The 23736-nt window shown below is 33.8% G+C and overlaps 1 protein-coding gene across 2 annotated transcripts in view; it reads right to left on the bottom strand.

Annotated features, from left to right (window-relative positions):
* The window catches only part of NBEAL1 (neurobeachin like 1), a 149056-nt gene that overhangs the window by 72124 nt on the left and 53196 nt on the right, over positions 1–23736 (bottom strand). For both annotated transcript variants that reach the window (XM_019726853.2, XM_074340394.1), the window contains 16 exons: positions 22703–22786; positions 20492–20590; positions 19822–20402; positions 18459–18591; positions 17712–17831; positions 15054–15357; positions 12853–12938; positions 11147–11236; positions 8511–8679; positions 7947–8080; positions 7270–7429; positions 7036–7138; positions 6255–6411; positions 3919–4077; positions 1432–1591; positions 62–150 (listed from right to left, as the gene is read on the bottom strand). In XM_019726853.2, coding sequence (XP_019582412.2) covers positions 62–150; positions 1432–1591; positions 3919–4077; positions 6255–6411; positions 7036–7138; positions 7270–7429; positions 7947–8080; positions 8511–8679; positions 11147–11236; positions 12853–12938; positions 15054–15357; positions 17712–17831; positions 18459–18591; positions 19822–20402; positions 20492–20590; positions 22703–22786 — 2628 coding nt within the window. The remainder of the gene's footprint in view (positions 1–61; positions 151–1431; positions 1592–3918; positions 4078–6254; positions 6412–7035; positions 7139–7269; positions 7430–7946; positions 8081–8510; positions 8680–11146; positions 11237–12852; positions 12939–15053; positions 15358–17711; positions 17832–18458; positions 18592–19821; positions 20403–20491; positions 20591–22702; positions 22787–23736) is intronic.

Raw genomic sequence — 23736 nt, 5'->3', positions numbered from 1 at the left:
AAAAGTTATTCACAGTCTAATGATACTGCTATTTTAAAGTACACCTCAAAAATTTACTAACCTTTCTGCAGATGACTACTCTGACATTTATACATGTTCTGTGAGATATATAGACCACAGACAACAGATCTTTGAAATTAATAGCAGGATCTATGGTGGGAAAAAAAAAACAAAAAGTTAAAAATGAATTCCAGAGATAACCAAAGAAAGAACTGTAGATAAGTTATACAAATGCTGATATAATTGTTTCATTTTTATTTATTTTTTTTGCTATCAACAGATACCCTTTATTTTTTTCCAGCTTAATTGAGATGTAATTGACATAAAACATTGTATAAATTTAAGGTGTACAATATGATGATTTGACACACATTTATACTGTAAAATGATTTCAATAAGGTTTGTTAATATATCCACTAACTCACAGTTACCATTTTTCATTTTGTGGTGAGAACATTTAATGTCTGCTCTCTTACCAACTTTCAAGTACTCAATACAGTATTGTTAACTATTGTCACCATGTTGTGCATTAGATCCCCAAACTTATTCATCTTATAACTGGAAGTCTGCACCCTTTGACCATCTTCACCTATTTCCCTTACACCCGTGGCCTTGGTAACCACCAATCTACCCTCTGAGTTTGACTTTTTGGATTTTACATATAAGTGAGATCATACAGTATTTGTCCTTCTCTATCTGACTTATTTCACTTAGCAGAGTGCTTTCCAGTTTCTTCCATGTTGTTGCAAATGGCAAGATGTCCTTATTTTTATGGTTAACATTCCATTGTGTGTACAAATTTCACAAAAACGGTAGGTTCAGAATGTTTGATATCTTTCTGAGAAAACCCTAAATAACTACTCTTTTCTTTTGGTTGCCTGAATATACTGTCCATACTGCTTGGAACTTAGACTATTATTTATCTTTTTATGTACATGTTTTATCTTATCAAGATGGTAAAACACTCAAGACAGAGACTTATCTTATACCTTTTGAACTCTCAGCATGTTATAATTCTACAGTTTGTAGTATGCCCAAAAAAATGGTTTATCAAACAAAGAATATCTGAAATTAGTTTTAATTTTGACTTTAAGAATTTAAGCTCCATAAAGAAAAATGATAGACTACTTCATACATATTTTCTCTAGTGTCCTTTTCTTGTTACACAGACTGAATTATTTTCTAATCACTAAGTCAATAAACATTCACTGGGGGCCTACTAAGTAAGGCACTGTTTGCCCTAGGGAGACATGAGAAACAACACCTAAGGAAAGCCCTGCTGAGTCAAATAGCAGGTAATTTAAAAAAGCAAGCTGAGTAAGGAGGAAAAAAGAACCTTCAGGGGAAAAAAAAAATTGAGAACCATCATAGAATTATGTGACTATGAAGAACATTTCTTAAAAGTTATCAGCATTGTCTCCTTAGTCATACCTGTATTTATGATTTGATTGGTGAGGTTTTTAATGAGAGAAGTATTAACAGATGCTTCACTGATAAGGAGTCCCAACCCTGAGTAGCCAACTTCTCTGAGTCGAATACGTTGTTTGCTTCGTTCATAAACATTTGTGCATTTCAACATTTGCTCCATAACCTGGTCAGAATAATACAATCTTCTCAATATAGAAAACTCAGAACAGTTTGTTAGTTAGTTTAGTATTGATTAAATATTAGTGTAAGATGTTTATGGAGTATAATTTTATTTTAAGTATATAAAACAAAACAAAACAAAAAAAATCCAGCACTAATAAGGAGCACTGTATATCATACTATCATTAAAGTGGATTTAAAAATAAATTGGACTGAAACACACATAATTAATATGTCAAAAACTCTAGTTTACATGTATTTCTTAGCAGATGAAAGAAATAATTTAAAATTTTCTCTTAATGGCTAAGGCATAGATAGAAACAAACCCTATAGTTTGCAAGAGACACAAAGGTATGTTCTGAAAGAGAACAAAGATACTTCTAGATCAATTTAGTAATCCATTTATGTAACAGTCATCAAACTAATTTTCAATAACAAGGAAACATTTTGTGAAGCAACCCATCCATCCATATGCTAAAATGGAAGAATGAATTAGTAACCCCATACTTCTTGGAGTAAGATCAACGTTCTTCAAAGTGAGATACTGAAGCCCTATGTGGAAAGGGTAATCTTTGCAAAACAATATGAACAATCCCTTTAGCACATTTTTGAAGAAATAACATTTAATCTCCATAAAGGAACAGTTGTGTGGGCAGATGTTTTAAAGAGTGGCCTCAGGAGTCGCCATGACCAGTACTCAAGAGGGACTAGGCTAAACCATTTTTAATGCATCTTTGTTTTCCAAAGTTTAAGGATTTCAAACAGGTATTCCAAACATGACCTCATAAGTAGACTTTATAATGTAACACTACAAATGATATAAGAGGAAACAACTGTTGCATGGCAATTAGGTACAATGAACATGCAAACAAATCATGGAAAAAGAAAAGAATTTATTTGGCAGTAGAAATGCGAGTGTGATCAAAAAATACAGTGAATATGTAAATTTAAAAAAATTACAGTAAAAGATACTTTGCCATTAATACCACTCAAAATACTCCCCCTCGCTTCGAACACACTTATGTCATCGTTCTTGCCACTTTCTGAAGCAGTTTCGAAGTCCTCTTTTGTGAGTGTCTTTAGTTGTGCTGTTGTGTCTGCCTCGATGTCCTAAATCATTTTGACTTTGGGGAAGAGCCAGAAGTCGCACAGTGCCAGATCCGGTGAATAAGGTGAATGAGGACACACTGTAATGTTTTTATTTGACAGAAATTGCTGTATACCAGAAGTGATATATGACACGGAGTGTTGTCATGATGGAGGATGATTTATGGCACACTTTAAAACACACCTTCTCTCAATCATAGCTCACACCCGACTGATTCTACTGAAAAAGTTGAAGCTTCTCACACACCATTAATAAGGTCTGACACGCCACTTCCTGTATTGAAGATCCCTGCCTTTCTATTGGGTGGCACTCAGCAGCAGCATTCACCATGGTTTTTTATCACATCGGACACGCTCCGTGTCACACATTGTTTCTGATATGGCAATTTCTGTCAAATAAAAACATTACGGTGTGTTGTTTGACAGATCCACCTTATTCACTGGATCTGGCACCGTGCCACTTCTGGCTCTTCCCCAAAGTCAAAATGATTCAGGACCTTGGGGTAGCCGCAACAGCACAACTAAAGACACTCACAAAAGAGGGCTTCAGAAGTGCTTTCAGAAAGTGCAAGAATGATGGGATTAGCGTGTTCAGAGAGAGGGGGTATACTGAGGGGGGATTAATGGTAATGTCTTTTACGGTAATAAATTGTTATTTAAACTTTCACCATATAGTTTGATCACACCTCATATGTGTGACTCCTTTATTTTTAGTTAACAAATAAAAGGTGGATTGGGTGACTTCAGCCAATGTTTGAAGTTTTGGATATTCTGGCTAGTTTAATAAAATATGTTCTATTTTTCTGCCTCAGTATCTTCATCTATAAAATGGGGATATTTTCACTTCATAAAGTTGTTGTGAGGAATAAGTAAGCTAGTATATGAAAAATATTTAGTGCCTGACAAATCGTGAGTTATACATAAGGTTAGTTATTGATCTGCCATGTAGAGCCATTGTAAGTCAAAAGGCAGATGAGAGATTTTATACTGAGGACAGTATGGCAAAGAATATATTCCACTGAAATGACTGGTCAGATTACAACATAATTAGCTTTTAAATATGCAAACAAACACATGTAAAATATGTCAATAGAAATTTGACAATTTAAAATTAGATATAAGATATGAAAAAAGAATTCACATTCTTAAAATGGCTATGTTCCAAGTAAATTCATATACCCACAAATACCCCCAAATAGAAAGACATTTAAGAAATGTTTATACCTTAAAAATCATTTCTCTTAGTCTGTCAGAATACTTCTGATTTAAGAGCAAGGCATAGAGTATGTCAGCATTTCCTGGTTCAAACAGCAGTAGGAACAGTTGACCTCTAGTTGGGCTGGTATGTAGGAGACTTAAGAGTATATCTAAAATTCCAAGGAGCTTTTAAAATTAAACAACACAAGACAAAAAAACACTCATATATGGAAGCACAAATAAAATCATAAAACACAAAGTTATTTAACTAAATACTACAAACCCTAATGTTCTAACTTAACTGAATTATCTGATGTCTTCTGAACCCTGGCTTTCCCTCCATTATGCTCTTGGCTTATTCTGTCTTCTTTTGTATATCTTCTCACTACCATATTTACCTACCTTGTCCATGTAAAAAGCCATCTCTTCCATTAAGCCTTTCCTGGTCTCCTAACATGTAATATTCTCCTAAGAATACCTCATAGGACTTTATATCTCTCTTATAGATGTTATCATACTCTTTTTTGTTTCATAATTATTTATAAACCTCTCTTATCCAACCCTGCATACATTAGGCTAAAAGAATGATAATTCATTCATTGTTATAAACCTACAATGTCTAGTATTACTCTATGTATACAGTGAGTTTTCAATAAATAATTCTTTGATTGAAATGACCAAGAAAATATCATTGGCAATGAATCTTAGCAGGTAACAGTACAACTATCATGAAATAAGATGGCTACTCATTATTCTAATGAGCTTTTGAAGTAGGCCAAACTTATAGGAAAATAGCTAAAGTTAACTCATCTATATAATAGCAATTATGAAGTCACGTAACCACTTCGTAGACAATGAATATTTCATGATCGCAGGAAAAATATCTGAGTCAACATAAATTACGGCTGCTCAAATTTGATATTGAGAGTGATATACAGAAAGAGCAAAGAAACAGCAGTAATTATACCTGGGTTCTAATACCAGGTTTATCAGCTGTGTGACTTTTTAAGTTACCTAATCTCTCTGAACATCTACTTCCAAATATGCAAATGGGAAGAGTAATTACCAGTCTGTTTATTTTATATCAGTGGTTTTCAAATTCTACCATGCACCAGAATCACCTGGAGGGTTTGATTCAGCAGTGTAATTACATTTCTAAAAAATTCCCAGGTAAAGCTGACTGAAGACCATTGTTTTAAAATGTAGTTCTGAGGTATACATGAATAATGTATATTAAATATTTAAAATTGAAAAAAACATTTATAATTTACTCATTATGCAAAATTTTTATGAACCTATGTTAAAATTCATGTTAGAAATCTGCCCAATAACTCTGATGATAGGTAAACATTACATTATGTGACCTATGAAAATATGCTTCAGAATTGCCAAAGCAACTATTTTCACATACCGTTGTTTCCCAGAAAATAAGACCTAGCCAGACCATCAGCTCTAATGTGTCTTTTGGAGCAAAAATTAATATAAGACCCGGTCTTATTTTACTATAATATAAGAATGGGTCTTATGTAATATAACATAGTATAGTATAGTATAATATAATATAATATAATATAATATAATATAATATAATATACCAGGTATAATATAATATGGTATAATATAATATAAATCTAATATCTTATATTAACTTTCTTTTTTTTTAAAGATTTTATTGGGGGAGGGGAACAGGACTTTATTGGGGAACAGTGTGTACTTCTAGGCCTTTTTTTCAAGTCAAGTTGCTGTCCTTTCAATCTTAGTTGTGGAGGGTGCCGTTCAGCTTCAAGTTGTTGTCCTTTCAGTCTTAGTTGTGGACTGGCAACCTTGTGGTTGAGAGGACGCGCTCCAACCAACTGAGCCATCCGGGAGCTCAGCGGCAGCTCAGCTCAAGGTGTCGTGTTCAATGTTAGTTGCAGGGGGCAGAGCCCACCATCCCTTGCGGGATTCGAGGAGTTGAACCGGCAACCTTGTGGTTGAGAGCCCACTGGCCCATGTGGGAATCGAACCGGCAGCCTTCAGAGTTAGGAGCACGGAGCTCTAACCACCTGAGCCACTGGGTCGGCCCTCTTATATTAACTTTTGCTCTGAAAGATGCATTAGAGCTGATGGTGCGGCTAGGTCTTATTTTCAGGGAAACACGGTACTACTTTCTAATTCATTAAAATATTTTATTGCACTGCCATCTAGTTTGTTAAACTTTCAGTTAGGAGATAAAATTTACTTCTTTAACTGTGTAATATTGTATGTGACACTATATACATTTAATCTTAAAATATGTTTATTATAGATGTATATGTTTAAAAGAAGATGATATAGAAACTTAAATGTTAAAAAGAAAAAATAGACTTTTCTTGACATAATACCTGTTCTTCTTCATTAATAGCAGCTATGAAACCCATAATACTTTGTATTTCTTCATGAGTTCCACCTTTGCACAGAAAATATTTAATTAGTCCATGCAAAGAAGTCCTTATTGTTCGAATATCATCCACAGACAGCTCACTATATTTACAATCACTCCTGAAAGAGAAAGTAAAAGTGCAAGAATTGAAATTCAAATGTTTATATTTTTGTACTTTTTTATATGAAAGAATTCTTAGTTTAAAAAAGATGTTTATATGTAATTATTAGAATTCATGATACAATGTTATTAACCAATGTTATTACCCCCAGTAAATCTAATAAAAAAAAGAATTCTTGGTATTTTTGGCTTCTTTTTCTATTTAAGGAAAACCTTTTTAAATTAGGAGTTTCAATAACAAAAACATAAATTGTTAAAAACAGCTTATATTTATGCAACACTCCCTATGTGGCAGATAGTTCTAAGTGCTTTATTCATTATTAACTCATTTATTTTAATCCTCAAAACAACCATAGGATGTCAGTTTCATTATCTCCTTGTCATAGACCAGAAAACTTAAGTGCAGGAAAGTTGAGTACGTTATCTATAGCTGGACAATTAATGAAACACAAGATTCAAACCCAAGATATATGATCCACTGTTCATCATTTTAACCTCCACACTATCCTGCCTCGCTGAAGTTAAAGAATATTAGAATTGCTGGAAAATAAACAATCTAGATGTTCCAATCAAGTAGCAGGCAGAAAACAGTATCAAACTGAGAAAATGTAAGGACATCATACCCATAATAAATCCTAAGCATATCTAGGAGAAACTGCACACCATACTTCTTTCGGAAAACTCTCCTGCTGTCTTTGATGATGGTGGAAAGATACTGTATATGACCTAAAACAGAAAGTTCACTCTTAAATGATATACCTAAAATAAAGTCACACATGTAGTTATAAAATGTTATTAACCAATGTTATTATAGTTATTTATTATAGTTATAAAATTTATCAACAGCCTGCTCTCACCAATTCGAAAGGGAAAATCTCCACGGTTCCAAATACGAAAGTCAAAGAGTAAATACTGATACATTTGTTGTAAGAGCTGCATATTTTTCTCTAATGATACTTGTTCGATTAGTAATTGAATTGCCATCAATACATTAACATCCATCAAGGTGCTTGGCACCTGAAATCCAAACAGAAAAGAGTTCTGTAAAGTTCAGTTTAAATTGCCATTAAGTTATAATTTATTCAGGACATCTACTAAATATAAAAATCTTGGTTAGAAAAATTTAAACAATTTAAACATTAATTTTTCTGCAGTCATGCCAGAATATATTTTCTTAATGTCATAATCTTAAAATAAGAGTCTTAAATTGATCAAATATCCCAAATACCAAAACTAACAAGGTCCTGTATTTCAACGATCATACAGTGTTACGTAAGATAAGTAGTTATATAAAGCAATTCAACAGAAATTTTTAAAGTGGTTTTGTGTGTGTGTCTGTGTACATACACACACATATATATAAAAACAGAAGTTTATAAAATCTACTTGTAAAATAAATTATATGCACTAACACAACTAAAGCTATAATAGAGTAATTTCAAAAAGATGTATTTACATGTTAAGAAGACAGAATTCCAAGCTAACTGCTAATTACAATCATCAGCCATACCTATATAACGTTAGACTAGCTCACCTTCTGAAGTAAGGCACCAAGAGTGGAAACTCCATGGGAGTGAATAAGATTGTCCTGGTTAATAGGATGTCTTTGAATAAAGTGTTTCATAATCAGTATAAATGTTGCAACTAAACTTCTCTCTAGTCTTGACTCTGTGGAATTGTGAACATGTTATCGTAATTAATCACTTTTATATCACATTTTCTATATCATAATGCACATTGTAACACAAAGAATTTGGTTCAGGAATTTGCCTCCAAAGGTCTCTTGTAGAACACAAATATCAGAAAAAGCAGCAATTGTATACTGTACACTTCTATGCGCATGTAAATATTTTCTCTACCATATTTAAGAATGTTGTCATATTTCCACTAAGTATACAAACAAGAGTAAAACCAACATCATAAGTTTTCTGACCACAGATAGAGGAACTTCCTGAACTACATTAGTAAAAGTAGGAATGGGCTACTTCAGCTACAAATGGTTAAGTTTCTTCCTAATGGTAGCAAGACATTTTAATCCATTTTTCAATTAATTCTCAAATTTCTCAATGACTATTTTGAATTAATTCCATCTTAATACCTGATGCCTTTGTGGAGGTCAATACCACCCAATCTCCTTCTACAGGTGTCATCAATTCAGAAACTGTTCTTTCATTCATTCCTTCAAAAATCTGTCCTTCACTGGAGTGGCTAATTTGTTCCAATAGAGGAAAGAGTACATTTAATCCACCTACGCAGTTTATGATGTCCTGAAAAAGAAAATTACAACTTTTAATCTTATAAAACATAGGCAATTTTTTCATGAATATCTACACAGCATGTAAGAGGTTATATAATTTACTAAATCTTTAGGCAATGTATAGGATAGTCCAAGCTAAAGAAAACCTTGTATGGGCATATGCTTTAAAGAGCAGCTTCAGGAGGCACCATAACCAATACTCAGGAGAGACTAGGCCAGACCATTTTTACTGTACCTTTGTTTTCCAAAGCTTAGAAATTTCAAACATAGGCAATCCAAACATGACACCATAAGGTGACTTGATAATGTAATACTAATGATGTAAGAGGAAACAGTCACAAGGTAATTAGGCATAATGAACAGGAGAATAAATCATGGAAAAAAAGAACGTATTTGGTAGTAGAACTACAACTGATTCCTCCTCTTTAAGTTAACAAAAAAGGTGGAGTGGGTGGCTTCAACCAAAGTTCAAAGTGACTATTGTGGATAGCATAACAAAATATATTCAAAATCCTGTGACACGTTATTAATGTCTCTTCTCTGACAGTTTCTTCATCTGTTAAATGAGAATAGTATTAGTTCCCACTTTATAAAGTTGTTATTAAGTAAACTAATATATGAAAAGTGCCTAGTTTCTGACATACAGTGAGTGCTATGTAAGGTTAGTTATTACTAACTGCTACAATGTTCTGAATTATCATGTAGACTCAGCTTAAGTTTGTAAGTAACCTCTTCATATCCTTTGCCTGTTTTTCATATTGATTTTTAAGGGTTTTATGTAGTAAGTAAATTAGCTTTTTGGATGGCAAGTATTTTTTTCCCAATTGTCATTTCACTTAACTTTTTTGTCTTTGATTTTGCTGCAATATAAAAATGCAATCGTCTTTTTCTTAATAATTTTGTTCTTTTTGATTTCCATATAGCTGTAACTCAAGGCAACAAAGACTGCTTTGATTTTCAAGTATAACGTATGGCATAAATAATCAGTTTTCAATATATAAGTAATACATAGAACTAGCCTTGTAAAACCAATCTTACAAGTGATAGCAAAAGTTAACTAATGAATTGACAAACAGATCATAAATCTTACTATTCTAACAGAGAAGAATAAGTGTTCTTCTCTCAAAGTCAAAGAGAAAAAGGTATTATACCCCACAAGTAACATGAGATTAATACTAATTGATGGATTCTTTTTTTTTTTTAATTGGGGAACATTGGGGAACAGTGTGTTTCTCCAGGGCCCATCAGCTTCAAGTCGTTATCCTTCAATCTAGTTGTGGAGGGCACAGCTCAGCTCCAAATCCAGCCGCCGTTTTCAAACTTTAGTTGCAGGGGGCGTAGCCCACCATCCCACGTGGGAATTGAACAGGCAACCTTATTGTTGAGAGCTCGCACTAACCAACTGAGCCATCCGGCTACCCCTGGGATTCATTTTTACATAGGCTGAATTATCTTAATGATTTCTGCTCCATTGAAAGAATAAGCATATTTGATTGGTGTTAAGTGACTAGAAGATAAAGGTGTTATTTGCTGATTTACCAGCAAGTTCCCTATATTCTTATGTTTCTTCTGATTTTATTTAAGCTATAAATTCTGTTTAAGATATCTTTTAAGAAAACAGTAGTATATTTTAGAAATAGGAACCATTGTCACCCCCAATAAACTTTAATTAATAATTAAAAAAAAAAAAGTATTTCATTTTAGCCCAAACAGCATTTACTAATTTAATCACTCAGTGGCCGATGTTATTGCATATTCCTGTGCCAGGGACCTGTGAAAAAAGGGGTGGTCCCTCCTTTGAAGTTCTTAAGGACTACTGGAGAATCAAAGAAGCAAATAGTCACTATTCACAACAGTAAGTGATAAAGTGCTACAGGAACCCATGATAAGAGCAGTTAACTCAGTCTAAGAAAGTAAATAAAGGTCTCTAGATAGAAGCAAGACATATGTCCAGTTGAGACAAAAATATGAGGCACATAAAACAGGCAGACAAGACATCATAGTTAGAGGGGCATGTGAGGAAGAAGAAAAATTACTCCTTAACCTCCAAGAGGAAAGATCTGAGTTTGTTTAAAGCGGATGGACAGGAGACCACAGACAGAGAGAAGTGTGTAATTCAAGAGAAAAGGGATAATCAACGAAGTCTCTGAGAAGGTTAGAAGTGGTTGAAATCTGCCACATATTTTTAGGGATTAAATACTTTAAAAAGTGGAGCAATTAACTAAGACAGTATATTTTTCTCATGAAAAGTGTTAAACTCATGGTATAGTTTAAAAACTATGCTTCACTACATAGTTTTAAGCAAATTCCAGTCATTCAACTACTTGCTTGTTCATGCTTCAAACTGTGTATCTTGCCTGCAAACATTTTAACCATGCCTTGTCATTCCGATGAACCTGGTGATGCTTAAGATTAAACTCTTCTAAAGGATCCACAAACTTACATAATATGTTGTCCTTCATTTTTCATTAACTTACCTTAATGTCCCAGTTCACTACTTTGTTTCCTGTTAACCTTCCATGCAAACAATTAGTAGATAAATCAAGGCAGATTGAATTTTTGCAGGCCTAAGAATAAAAGAAAAATATGGCAAACAGCTAAGCACAATGAAGACAAAACACAAACCTAACTTATATGGAACACTTCACCATATACTTAAAAGGTAGATAGTATAGTCAGTGATAAGATGCCTACAATATTTAGTATTACTGTTCTCTGTCTCTTTAAAAAATCAGGGACTAGGTTCCTAAAGTACTCACTCATCACTGCTGCTTATCATCTGTTATTCACCAATCACATTTATTCACCAATCACAGTTTAAAATATTTTCTCTTCTAAGCCAATATAAGAAAACAGATTTTTGACTTTTTAAAAAATTCAATGTTTTATTCCCATTAGTACTTCCCTAGGCACAATTTCATGATACACATAAAATATGACTAAAGTCTGAGATATAAAAACCACAGAACAGAAAAATATATTACAATATTACTACAAAAATCCAATCACAGGCATAAGACATTATTTTCCCTCATGTTACTGACAATTCTAGTTATATTCAGATTAAGAGCTCAGTCTGCAACTCTAGCAACTTAGTTATCTGTTAACTTCCAAAAAGGTTTATAAACTGGGTAACTTCACATTCAGTCTCTGAATTTGCAAATTGAAGCATCCTTGAATTTAATCCCCATTCCAAAAGGAAAAAAAGAAACCTACAAATGTTAGCACAGATGATGTGGCTGTTTTTTCCTCTTAACACAATTGAGAAAAATTGCTTTAATAAAAGAAATGCAAATTGAGTTTACATTTAATTCAATGTAAACTACATTAGTCTTAGAGACAGAAATGTCTTTCTCCTGTTACTACCTTAGTACTTGTGTATCTGTGACTAATCTCTTAGTGGTCTGGCTGCCTCCAGTCTTCTATCCTTCTAATTCAACTTTCACGCTGCAGGTTGAGACCTTTTCCTAAAATGCAAACCTGATCATATTACTATTTTGCTTAAAATCCTATCCAATGCCTGGCACAGGAGGTTTCCTATGACCTGGCCTCCACTTGTCCTCTAATCTCATTTCTGGCCATCTGCTCCTCCTGCTTAGTGCCCTGCACTCAAATACACATAGAACCCAGGCTTACAATCTGCGCACGCTGTGCCTTGCACATCCTCTCTCATCGTTACCTGTTAAAACACAAATCAAACCACCTTTCTATGCTATTTAACCTCTGGAAGAACAAACCACTCTTCCTTTGTGCCCACACTATATTTTATGCATAATTCCAACACAGAAATATTGTATAATGGCTAAAGATATGCATTAAACAGGCTGGCAATTCACCAGAATTATTAGGCTAGGCAAATTACTAATCTTTATTCAGTTTCAGAAAACTAGAGTTTAGAAAAGATACAGTTAATGCCATATAACCCTCAGAGCTTTTGTGAAGATTAAAAGAAATAATACATGTGAAGCATTTAGTATAGAGCTTAATATATTGTAAACACCAAATAAATGGTAGCTAAAAAAATGTTCATAAAATTATATTGCACTTATTTTAAATAATTTTTAATGGCACTTTAAGCCTCTCTTTCTCAATTATCCTCTGAAATGACAAAACAAATTTAAAAAGGAATTCTAGTTCATAGCATAGTTACAACTAAATGGACAGTCCATGTATTTACTCTGACCTTTGCAGTGTAGTGAAGAAGGACATTACCAGGCAGGTCAGCCATGTCAGACTCTTGAAATTTCCAAGGACTTAAACAGTTTGGACCTGTAAATTATTTACACACACACACATATCATTGAATACTTATGGCCTCTTCGGTTCTGCATAATCAGAACAAAATTTAAAATTAAGTTGTTTGAAGCTGCTCATATAACACAGTTAATACACACTAGCCAAAATGTACTTTATTTTTATATCACTTTCAGTTTACCCAAAACCTAGAAAAGTTGGGAGGGATGGATCAATCTCCATTACAGAAAGGAAATTTATAAAACTAATAATATCAATATAACAAAGTTTATTAATTTATCTAACGTAAACCAACTCAAATTTATAAGACAAAATAGCAAAATAATTACTAATTAGAAACGGAATAGCAAATGAGTAGGAAAAATTCTTAACTAAAAAAAAACAATCGAAGAAATGCAAATTAAAACACAGTTCCATTTTACATCAAAAACATGAAGGAGATAGTATTGACCATTCCATCTTAGTGAGGCTGTGACGAATCTGATACACTTACATATTACTGGTAGGGACTGTCAATTGGTATGTATCTTTTGGAAACTGATTATGTAACATGTATTGAGAGCCAAAAAAATATTCACATACTTTGAAAACTTATCCTGGGAATTTGTCATAAATATATCCATCAAAATAAGTAAAAAAAACAGTAAGTAGAACGGTTCATCATATTTAACATTTGATGTTTAGTCAACATTAAAAACTATAAACAGCCTAAGTAAATCATGCATTATGAATCCAATATAACATTATGCATCCATTAAAAATGATCATTATGAACACTAGACAATAAATAATTATTATTTATAAGAATAGAATTATAAGTAGGAAAAGTTGTAAGAACAAAATCCAAACTATAGAGCTGTGATAATTACACTATATTATTTATTTAGATTATGAAGACCAACTTCAAATACTTTGGTAAGTTTTAAAGTAATGACAAGGGTCTAAACTTTGAAAGTCTAGACAGTCTCATTTACCTCAAAACTTCCTGAAATCTAAAAAAGAAATTTTGACAAATAATAAGCTATTGTGCAGAGTTAATATACATGACTATTCAGAGGCTTAACTCCTGAACAATCTACTAAAACACAGATATAATTTTGAAAATAGTTATGATCCAATAACCATGCATATTTAAAATCATAGCCAAAATAAAAACAGTTCATAATTTTATCTAAAGACTCCTAATTCTACTGTCTTCATGAATTCTTCAGGTATATTAATATATGTTATAAAAATTGCAAGCTTTTAAATAAGACTCACATGATTTTAGACTCAGTCATGTAATTTTTTATGAAGACAGGCTTATATTTTGTTTCATCAATTTAATAAAATCTATCAAAAGTATTATAGATTGAATTGCGTACCCCCAAATTCATGTTGAAATTAAACCCCTAATGTGACTATATTTCGAGATAAGGTCTTTAAGGTAATTAAGGATAAATGACATCATAAGGGTCAGGCCCTAATCCAAAAAAGCCCCTTATAACAAAAGACACCAGAGATATCTCTGGCACATATAGAGAGAACAGACTCCACGTGAGGACATAGCCAAGAAGGCAGCCATCTACCAGCCAGGAATAAAGACCTCACCTGAAACCAAGCCTGACTGAAACTTGATCTTGGAATTCTAGCTTTCAAAATTATAAGAAAATAGTGTTTAAGCCATCTAGTGCATGGTATTTTGTCATGGCAGTCATAACGGACTAATACTGGACAGCTTTATGGATTTTTGAAATATTTCCCAAAGATTTGCTTTATTTATGCCTACCAAAAGAATTACAGTGTACTATAATTAATAATACTATACAAGATACTTGAAAGTCGTTAAGAAAGTAGATCTTAAACATTATCAACACGCATAAAAAATGGTAATAATGTGCGGGGACAGAGGTATTAACTATAATGACAATCATCTTGCAATATACATGTATATCAAATCATCACTGCATTCCTTAAAAATACATATGTTGTATGTCAAATAACATCTCAATAAAGCCAAGAGGGGAAAAGGTATGGTGTGTGATAGGCTTTTTCTTCCCTTTTAGCTTCCATTAAAACAAATACACTTTTCAGATTTAGGCAACAGGAAAAAACTAAGTTTACTTAAACAGTATGACTGTAAATGCTCACCTGCTAAATATAATGCCTTCACTTGAGGAGGCTGTAGTGCTTCATAGAAGATGATAACAGACCCTAGCTGACCCTCCAGAGATGTGGGACATCCCCATTCACTGTCTTGAGTTCCCGCTGATATCAATTTGGTAATCGATTTTGATTTTTCTATTGTTCCTCCCCAGGAGGCTGAGGACAGAATTCCTCCAAATGATGTCCGATGAGGGGTAATGGGAGAAGAAAAAGGTGGATCTGGGATCTGGGATGGTGGGGGAGTGGTCGTTCTTTGCCCAGCTGAACCAATGCAGCAAGAAATAAAAGGCTAAAAATTAAGACATAAACAAAACAAATTATACAATTTTAATTAAATCTCTACATTCATTTAAAATGAAATAAAATTAAGCAAACAAAGACATTTGTCGGATCATATGTGTACACATAAGAAATCATTACAGACGTTACCTTTGGCCTACATGATTTGGATGCATTACTTTTATAACTCACTTTATATCCTTTTATACTTTTGAATTTTTAATGAGTACATATTAACAAAAGTTTTTAACAATTTTACTTATATTCTAAAATAGAGAAAACTTAATTTTCCCCCTTCAAATTTATAAACAGAGAATTACACATCAGTATAATGATGCTAATTAAAGGTTATCCTGAAAAGGTCATTGAGATGAACAGCAATAAGAAATTAGAATCCTAGGACTTGGGAAGTAATCCAATCCATTCCTTTAACTTCAGAAAAGGTACTTTCAAAATTATCTAAATATTCTCAAAAAATTTTTACATTAATGTTCTTTAAGAGTCATTCTACTAAATAATTTTTTTTGAAGAAGAGATTATTTAAAAACACGATAAAGAAGACATTTTCAAGGGAAGACTATATCAATAGATATAGGGTCTACTGCCATAGCATCTTTCAATGGGGGCGAGAGATTAGGCTCAAGTATGAATAGGGCATGGGCAAGTTGGAATTCATAACGAAGGAGCAGACTGGGAGGTCAGTGTATGGAAAAGTACTAGGAGGAAATGTCAGGGATAAGGGGAATTCTGGCTAAACTAACAAGGCCAGGGTGATCAGACATCACCCAGATGGTAGAGGATGAAGAATCCAACCAGATATGGAGGGTGGGGGCTCTGGTCCAACTGACTTAGCAGCATTTTTGCTAAAATTGGACAATGCAGAGACAACCACGAAAGTCTAAAAAGCAGGCTAAGTTAAAAAAGAGTTCAGGGGAGCATGAGTAGACTTTGGTCTTTGTCAGCTCTTTTCCCTATATTGTGCAGCCCCTTGGTTTTTATTATTCTTATCAATGGCTAATACTTATTGAGCCCTTATTATGGGCACAATGTTAAGTTAGATATATCTGTTAATCCTCCCGACAGCCCTGCCAGTTATAATTATCTCCAATTCAATGATGAGAAATATAAAACCCAAAAAGTTAAGTCACTACTATAGGATTCCACATATGCAGAGTAATAGTTTCAAAGTTCAAACCCACATTTGTTCTAAATGTGCTAAACTGTAAGTAGGACAATGCACAAGTTAAATATTAGCAACAAAATTCACCCCCAATCCCAACCCTCAGCTGTCTTCCCAGAAGTCCCCGCCTCCCCGACCCCTCAGGTGCAGCCAAACCGGCCTGCCCCGCCGCAGTCCTCGTCTAGTGAATATATTTTGTCTTATACCTAACTACAATGTAAAAGTTTAAAGTTTCTTCATTATTGTTTCAAATTCAATGGAGATGGAAATGAGTCCATCATAAGTCTCTAAGTATTTCATATTCTTGGAGAGCTTTATTAAACAATTCTTTGCTCTGCTTTATTCAATTTCTTTGGCTTTCCGTTACAAGCCTTTTTTTAAGCCTTTAACTATATTGTTTCTTCCTTGAATTGTTTTTCTTTATTAGATGTTGTCTGATTTCATCTAATGATGACAGGCTAACAGAATATTAACTTACTATATCTTAGTACATAGAAAACACTAAAATTTATGGGCACACATTTAGAATGAAGAGAACCTTCTATATTAAACTGAAATTTTCAACAGTTCTCAATCAATTGATCCCATAAAGAGTAGGTTAGGGGCTGGCCCGGTGGCTCAAGCGGTTGGAGCTCCATGCTCTTAACTCCGAAGGCTGCTGGTTCGATTCCCACATGGTTGTCAGTTCAATTCCTCGAGTCCCGCAAGGGATGGTGGGCTCCGCCCCCTGCAACTAACAACAGCAACTAGACCTGGAGCTAAGCTGTACCCTCCACAACTAAGACTGAAAGGACAACAACTTGATTTGGAAAAAAGTCTTGGAAGTATACAATCTTCCCCAATAAAGTCCTGTACCTCTTCCCCAATAAAATCTTTAAAACAAACAAACAAAAAAAGAAAAACACAGAAAAATAACTTTAAAAAAAAAAAAAAAGGTTAGGGGCAGCTGGTTGGCTCAGCAGTTAGAGCGCAGTGCTCATAACACCAAGGTCGACAGTTCTATTCCCCCATGGGCCAGTGAGTTATGCCCTCCACAACTAGACTGAGAACAACGACTTGACCTGGAGCTGAGCTGCTCCCCCCACAACTAGATTGACATGGAGCTGATGAGTCCTGGAAAAACACACTGTTCCCCAATTTAAAAAAAAAATTAAAGAAAAAAAGAGTAGGTTAGATGAGCTTACTTCATTCATGGCAGGAAATCTGAGAGGAGCAGAGACCTTCTGCTGTCCATTGTCATAAATATAGACGAGGCTCTGACCAAAGGGCCTTTTTCCAGGCATGTGAACTATGGTTACGTTGTGCTGATAAAGGAAAACATATATTTAAAAAGTGAAAATTACATTAAGTATTTGGAATGACAGATGTTTTCAGAATATTACTCTATAACCAGCTTATGTGAATAGCAGAACTTTAAGAGTAAGCATAACTAAATGTTGATTAAAAACGATGATCTCAAAGTGAATAACATTTTTTCTGTAGTACTTTAAAAGCACTGATGTCTAGTCTAGAAAATCTACACATAACTCTAACAGTATCTTTTCTGCACTTTACAAGTCTATGAGTATTTTTTAAAATTAATTTTTCTAACGAGAATCATTTTATATTTTAAGAAAAGCAACAGAAATGCACTTTAAACGATCTATGTGTTTTAACAACTTATTTGAAATTCAAAATCATATTTGATTCGAGAAAACTTGAAATAACTCGTAACATTTCATTTAATATTTTAGTAGAAAAATGACTACTGGGAAATTTACAATGATGATGATAAATGGTATTAACCTTCTTATAGATGAACTTCAACATGAACAGAAAGTGAAAATTAATCAACTCTCAAAAAGCAGCTGACAACACTTGATGTACATGCATCAAATATGTTTTTTAAAGGAAAGAATCAAGAAACTAAATGTGATACCCTAAAGCCTTACCCAGAGGGAGTCACAGAAACTGTGGTCAGGAAGCGTAACTGTTGCATATTCTCTTTTCGTGCATACTGCTACAACCAACATACCTGAATGGGTAATAAAAGCTTCAAAACCCATGCCACTTCCTGTAAAAAAACTAACAAAAATATTTATTATCAGAACTTTTGAAGTCAGTTGTTCAGTTTTATCATCACTGAAGCACACAAAACCATAATGTCATCATGAGTAGCTTTATCAAACACACTGCACATACATTCTATTGCCACACATCAGTCCAACCTTGCTTCAAAGATGATTTTTAAATCTTTTCTTGGCATAAGAGTAAAAGGTAGCCTTATAACTGGAATTCCATTAGCAAACTATAATAAAGCTATAAACTTTCAAATCTTCAAAATGTTTCCAAATAAGATTCATAAAGCATGAATAAAGGTCTTAAAAATCAAAAAGCGAGGGATGGCCTAGTGGCTCAGGCGGTTGGAGCTCCAGGCTCCTAACTCCGAAGGCTGTCGGTTCGATTCCCACATGGGCCAATGGGCTGAGCTGCCTCCCAGATGGCTCAGTTGGTTGGAGCACGGGCTCTCAACCACAAGGTTGCCAGTTCAATTCCTCGACTACCGCAAGGGATGGTGGGCAGTGCCCCCTGCAACTAAGATTGAACACGGCACCTTGAACTGAGCTGCCACTGAGCTCCCGGATGGCTCAGTTGGTTGGAGCGTGTCCTCTCAACCACAAGGTTGCTGGTGCAAGTCCCGCAAAGGATGGTGGGCTGTGTCCCCTGCAACCAGCAACAGAACTGGACCTGGAGCTGAGCTGCACCCTCCACAACTAAGACTGCAAGGACAACAAATTGACTTGGAAAAAAATCCTGGAAGTACACACTGTTCCCCAATAAAGTCCTGTTCTCTTTCCCCAATAAAATATTTTTTAAAAAATCAAAAAGTGAAAAGAAAAAAAAAGTAAAAAGCATATTAAAAATCGTTACTGAAGTAACAGTCTGGGTGTACATACATATAGGTTTTCTAGTCCTTTGTATAACTATATAGCACCTTCAACAAAAAAGAAAGATTACCATTCATTTTCAAGTTTATTATTCCTTTTTTATCCATTTTTACAGTACTTTTAAGAAGAAATTTGTTTTTAAACTGACCTCAGAACTCAATTAGCAAAATATTTAAGATGTACAATTATTATTATGAAAGCAAAAAAATACATAATTAAACTGTGTGCACCCTAAGGATGAAGAAGCTTCGGATATATTGTTGTACATTTAAAAACTAGATGCTTGGAAAAGCTTTTTCCTGTTTAAAGAATCACAGCATATATCATATGACAGTATTCATTTATATTCCATAACTTGTACCAGTACCTGTACAGCTGTTTTCTTTTTCCTCCTTTGTTAGCGCTGCCAAGAGTCATCTGATCTTGATCTAAGCAAAACCAAGCATTGCAGGAAAAGGCAGACCCTGGCCATTTCTGTATAGAAGGCACAGAAATTCCTGCCATACTATGTGACAAATTGAAATACTGCAGTGCACTCTCTAGACTTTGTTTTCGGGCCATTGTCAGGATTGCTCGAGTCACAGGAGTTGTATAAGGGTGCATACACTCAGATTCATCCACCCTCAGCAGTCTTAGTAGTCGACGTATTTCTTCTGAACTCACTGACTGACTCCCCAAAGAACCATGGAGTGCAATCAGGTTCTCAGCACAAGTTCGATGAAGGGAAGAATGGGAATCGAGGGTTTCAATGATTCTAATTCCCATGTTTGCATTGACACAAACAGTTCGACTCTGCCTATTAATGCAACAAATTATTTTCAGCCAATCAGAGATGAAGATCTGCAGGTCATGAGATTCTAGCTCTGGAAGCCACTGGATAAGAAGCAAGAGAGGCTGGACATTACTAATGCCCAAAATCCCAACTGAAGTGTGGTCACCCTCTACAGCCTGGAAGGCAACATAAGAGACAAAGCTTAGTTAGCATCTTTGATGTAAAGAAAATGGAACTTTTTAAAATAAAGCTAAAAAAAACTCACCATATTCATAAGTTCTTTAAGTAGTTCCAGTGATGGTTGACCCAGGGATTTTAATACCTCAAACATATGTGTATAACCAATTCTTTCTTTAAATACTTCCTAGGGGAGGGAAAGTCAACATATCAAAGCACATTTTCAAAGACTGAAATTATTGGAAATTTTTTAAAATGTTGAATTCCCATTTAAGTTAATTAACTTATTTTTAAAAATATGAGTTCAACATATCTGTTTTCTCAAATAACGTATCTTTATCTTAAAGTAAACTCCATATACCTTCTGGAACACAATGTTATAATAATCTGCCAAAATGTAATGAAATTAGCAATAGTTGTATATTATAAAATTATTGTATTACTTACTGATTAGGTCAAATGACACTTCCTTTACCTTCTTCATTTTATTTGTAAATAATGCAGTATTACACGAAGTCAAAATAAAAATGAAGGAAAAATAAAGAGAATCTCTGGGGAGTAACAGGAGTTAGACAGCAGCCTCAAAGGTCTAAAGAGTCCTGGCAATTTTGAGTAGTGGCTAAAAAACACTTGGTAGTTGTCGCTCTACTTTTTGTATCTAAATGGTATGAATTATCTGGAGCATTGAGTTCATTTAGTAAGGTCTTACTTAGTCACATATATTTTTGAACTAGTGAGCATTCAAAGCCATAAAGTAGAATATAAAGACAACCAAAACACCTAGCAACACTAAACTGGACCAGTAAAATAGGTAGAAATATATATACTCATTATAAATTTAAAAGATTTAAACAAAATGAGTTAAGATTAGTTGTCTCTGGGGAGGGGAACTAGTTGACTATGGAACAAGGGTAGCAAGACCTTTTTTTTCAAAAGGCATTTTTAAAATAATCTTTTAAATTTTAAACCATACAAGGCATTCGATAGTATAAAAATTCATATTGCAAAAAGACTTGAACATCATTTTAGTTTTGAATTTCATACTACAGTACAAGCAATCCATTATACTTATAAACCAATTACTTAAAACTTAAAATGATATTTTTCCTTACAGAAACTCTTTTAAATGGAGATTAGATTCCCAGGCCAATCTGTAGCCACTGTAAAAGCCTATTCAGCAGGCACCTAACCAAGAGTTATTTATACAGAGGGTGCCAAAAAAATGTATACACATTTTAAGAAAGAAAAAAATTGCACTAATATATACCGATAACAAAAGATGAATACATGTCACATTTGACTTCTGCAATTACAAGAGGTGCTCAAAGTGGTTACTATCAGTGTCCAGACACTTCTGATTACACTGAACTACTTTTTGAGCAATGCTGACCAAAGTGTCCATGTGTATACATTTTTTTGGCACCCCCAGTATATAGCAACACTTACAGGGCAACAGTTAGTATTCTAACAAAAACCAATGGAGAGTAAGGAATACAACTGAAGGTATGGCTTAGGGAACAAGAAGTAATTCATTCATTTCTGGTATTAGACAGGTAAGGCATGAAATATATTTGAGGTGATGGATAAGAAGATAAAATGGTAGTAATAGAAAATGACATTTTTAAGCACTTACCATGTACCTGGCACTATGCTTTAAAATATGCTTACCACTTTAAACAAATGATCTCACTAATCCTTAAAACTAATCAATGAGGAAACCAGTAGCACAAAATCAGCATAAATGGACAGCAGGACAGAATGGGAGGTAGTGAGTGAGAAGGGAAAGAAAATCCTGAGGTTAGTGACTACAAACAAAGAAGCTGCAGTTTCACTGCCATCTGGAAAAGCAAGTCCCAAATTAGTAGGGCTGTTGACATGTGAAAAATGTTCATGTTTTAGGCAGTAAAACTGATTAAATAGTGAGTGAATTTTTCTTAATTAATGAAGAAAAATTCACATAAAATTTAATCCTTTAAATGCACTACCATAGAATCACTTAAAATGATCATTTCGACATGTCAACACCAGTACTCTCTTCATTGACTGACACTGCAAATCCCTACTAGTTTGTGGTTCAGTCATCAATGTCTTAAATAATCACAAAGTAGGGCCGGTAGGCATCTGTCTTTAAAATTATCAGCAAAATGATTCCTATACTAAGATGAGATATTTTGAGAATTATTTCATTTCAGGTGTGCAACCATATGTATTACATACTTTCGTACATAACTTTGGGAATTACATACTAAAACTGGTATATCTAAGATAGCATTTTAGAGCTTGGCAATATATGTTTCACCTTAGCAGCTGGAGATTTGTTCATTACCGCTGTCAGAGCCTGAATGGTTGATACAGCCAAACAATCCAACTGTGCCTGAAACACCTACCAGAGGGGGGAAAAAAAGCAAGAAATTAACAAATGTGTTCAAGATTTGTATTTAGTTAGGAAACCTTTGCTCTGAAAACCTGAAAAAATAATTACTTAATATGCAATACATTCCTCTTGCAATGAAATGGATTTCTGAAACACTATAACCTGCAAGAAAAGTTACCTACTTGACAGAAAAAAAGCCACGTGTCAAGAAGGATGAGATTACATTCACTCATTTCATTAAAATGTTTTGGGGAAAAGAACACCAAGCTTAATACATGCTTTTTAAAAAAATAATGGACAATCTCAAGAGGAAGGGAGAGCGGTCTATCATTGGAAACTCTGTTATTCTAATTTTCCTTCAAAAATAAACATGAACTTTCTAGGTTTAAATTTCATTAGCATGTACGAGTCTAAAATAGTCCTGTCTACCTAGCTTCTAAACCCTGTGTTATAGTTGAAATGGTATGTACATACACCAATTAATTACACTTGCAAACAGTAAGGTATATCTATTTTTAAATAAAATTCAGAATTTGAAGAACAGAAAAAGAAATATCTATAAGCATTGTCATGTTTTTGAGAAGGCAACCTGTAATGCTAAAAGTTGTACAAAAAAATATAAAGCAGCTCCATTTTGTCTGTTTCTGTTTAAGCTTCATCATAAAGAAAAGATATATTAAATTTCAGGTCAGTGCATTTATAGCAAAAAAACAAAAGCAAATATAACATCTACAATACTAAAAAAAATGAACATAACTCATCAGGCTTAGTCAACCATAAAATAATAGAACAAGCAGTAGAAAGTTGTAAAAACAAAGTTCCAAAAGTCTGCTTTTGGGAACATATTACTATAACTTGAATCTAATGATTCCATAAATAGGATTTTCCTTTCCTGCTCCCACTAAAAAAAATTTGAGTAAAGAAACTGATTAGATCTTTGTTGTTTTAAGCTAAGCTCT

This window comes from Rhinolophus sinicus, linkage group LG01 (genome assembly GCF_036562045.2).
Source record: "Rhinolophus sinicus isolate RSC01 linkage group LG01, ASM3656204v1, whole genome shotgun sequence".
NCBI lineage: Eukaryota > Metazoa > Chordata > Mammalia > Chiroptera > Rhinolophidae > Rhinolophus > Rhinolophus sinicus.
The sequence above is the reverse complement of the archived record's forward strand: the minus strand, read 5'-3'. Positions and strand labels throughout refer to the sequence as shown.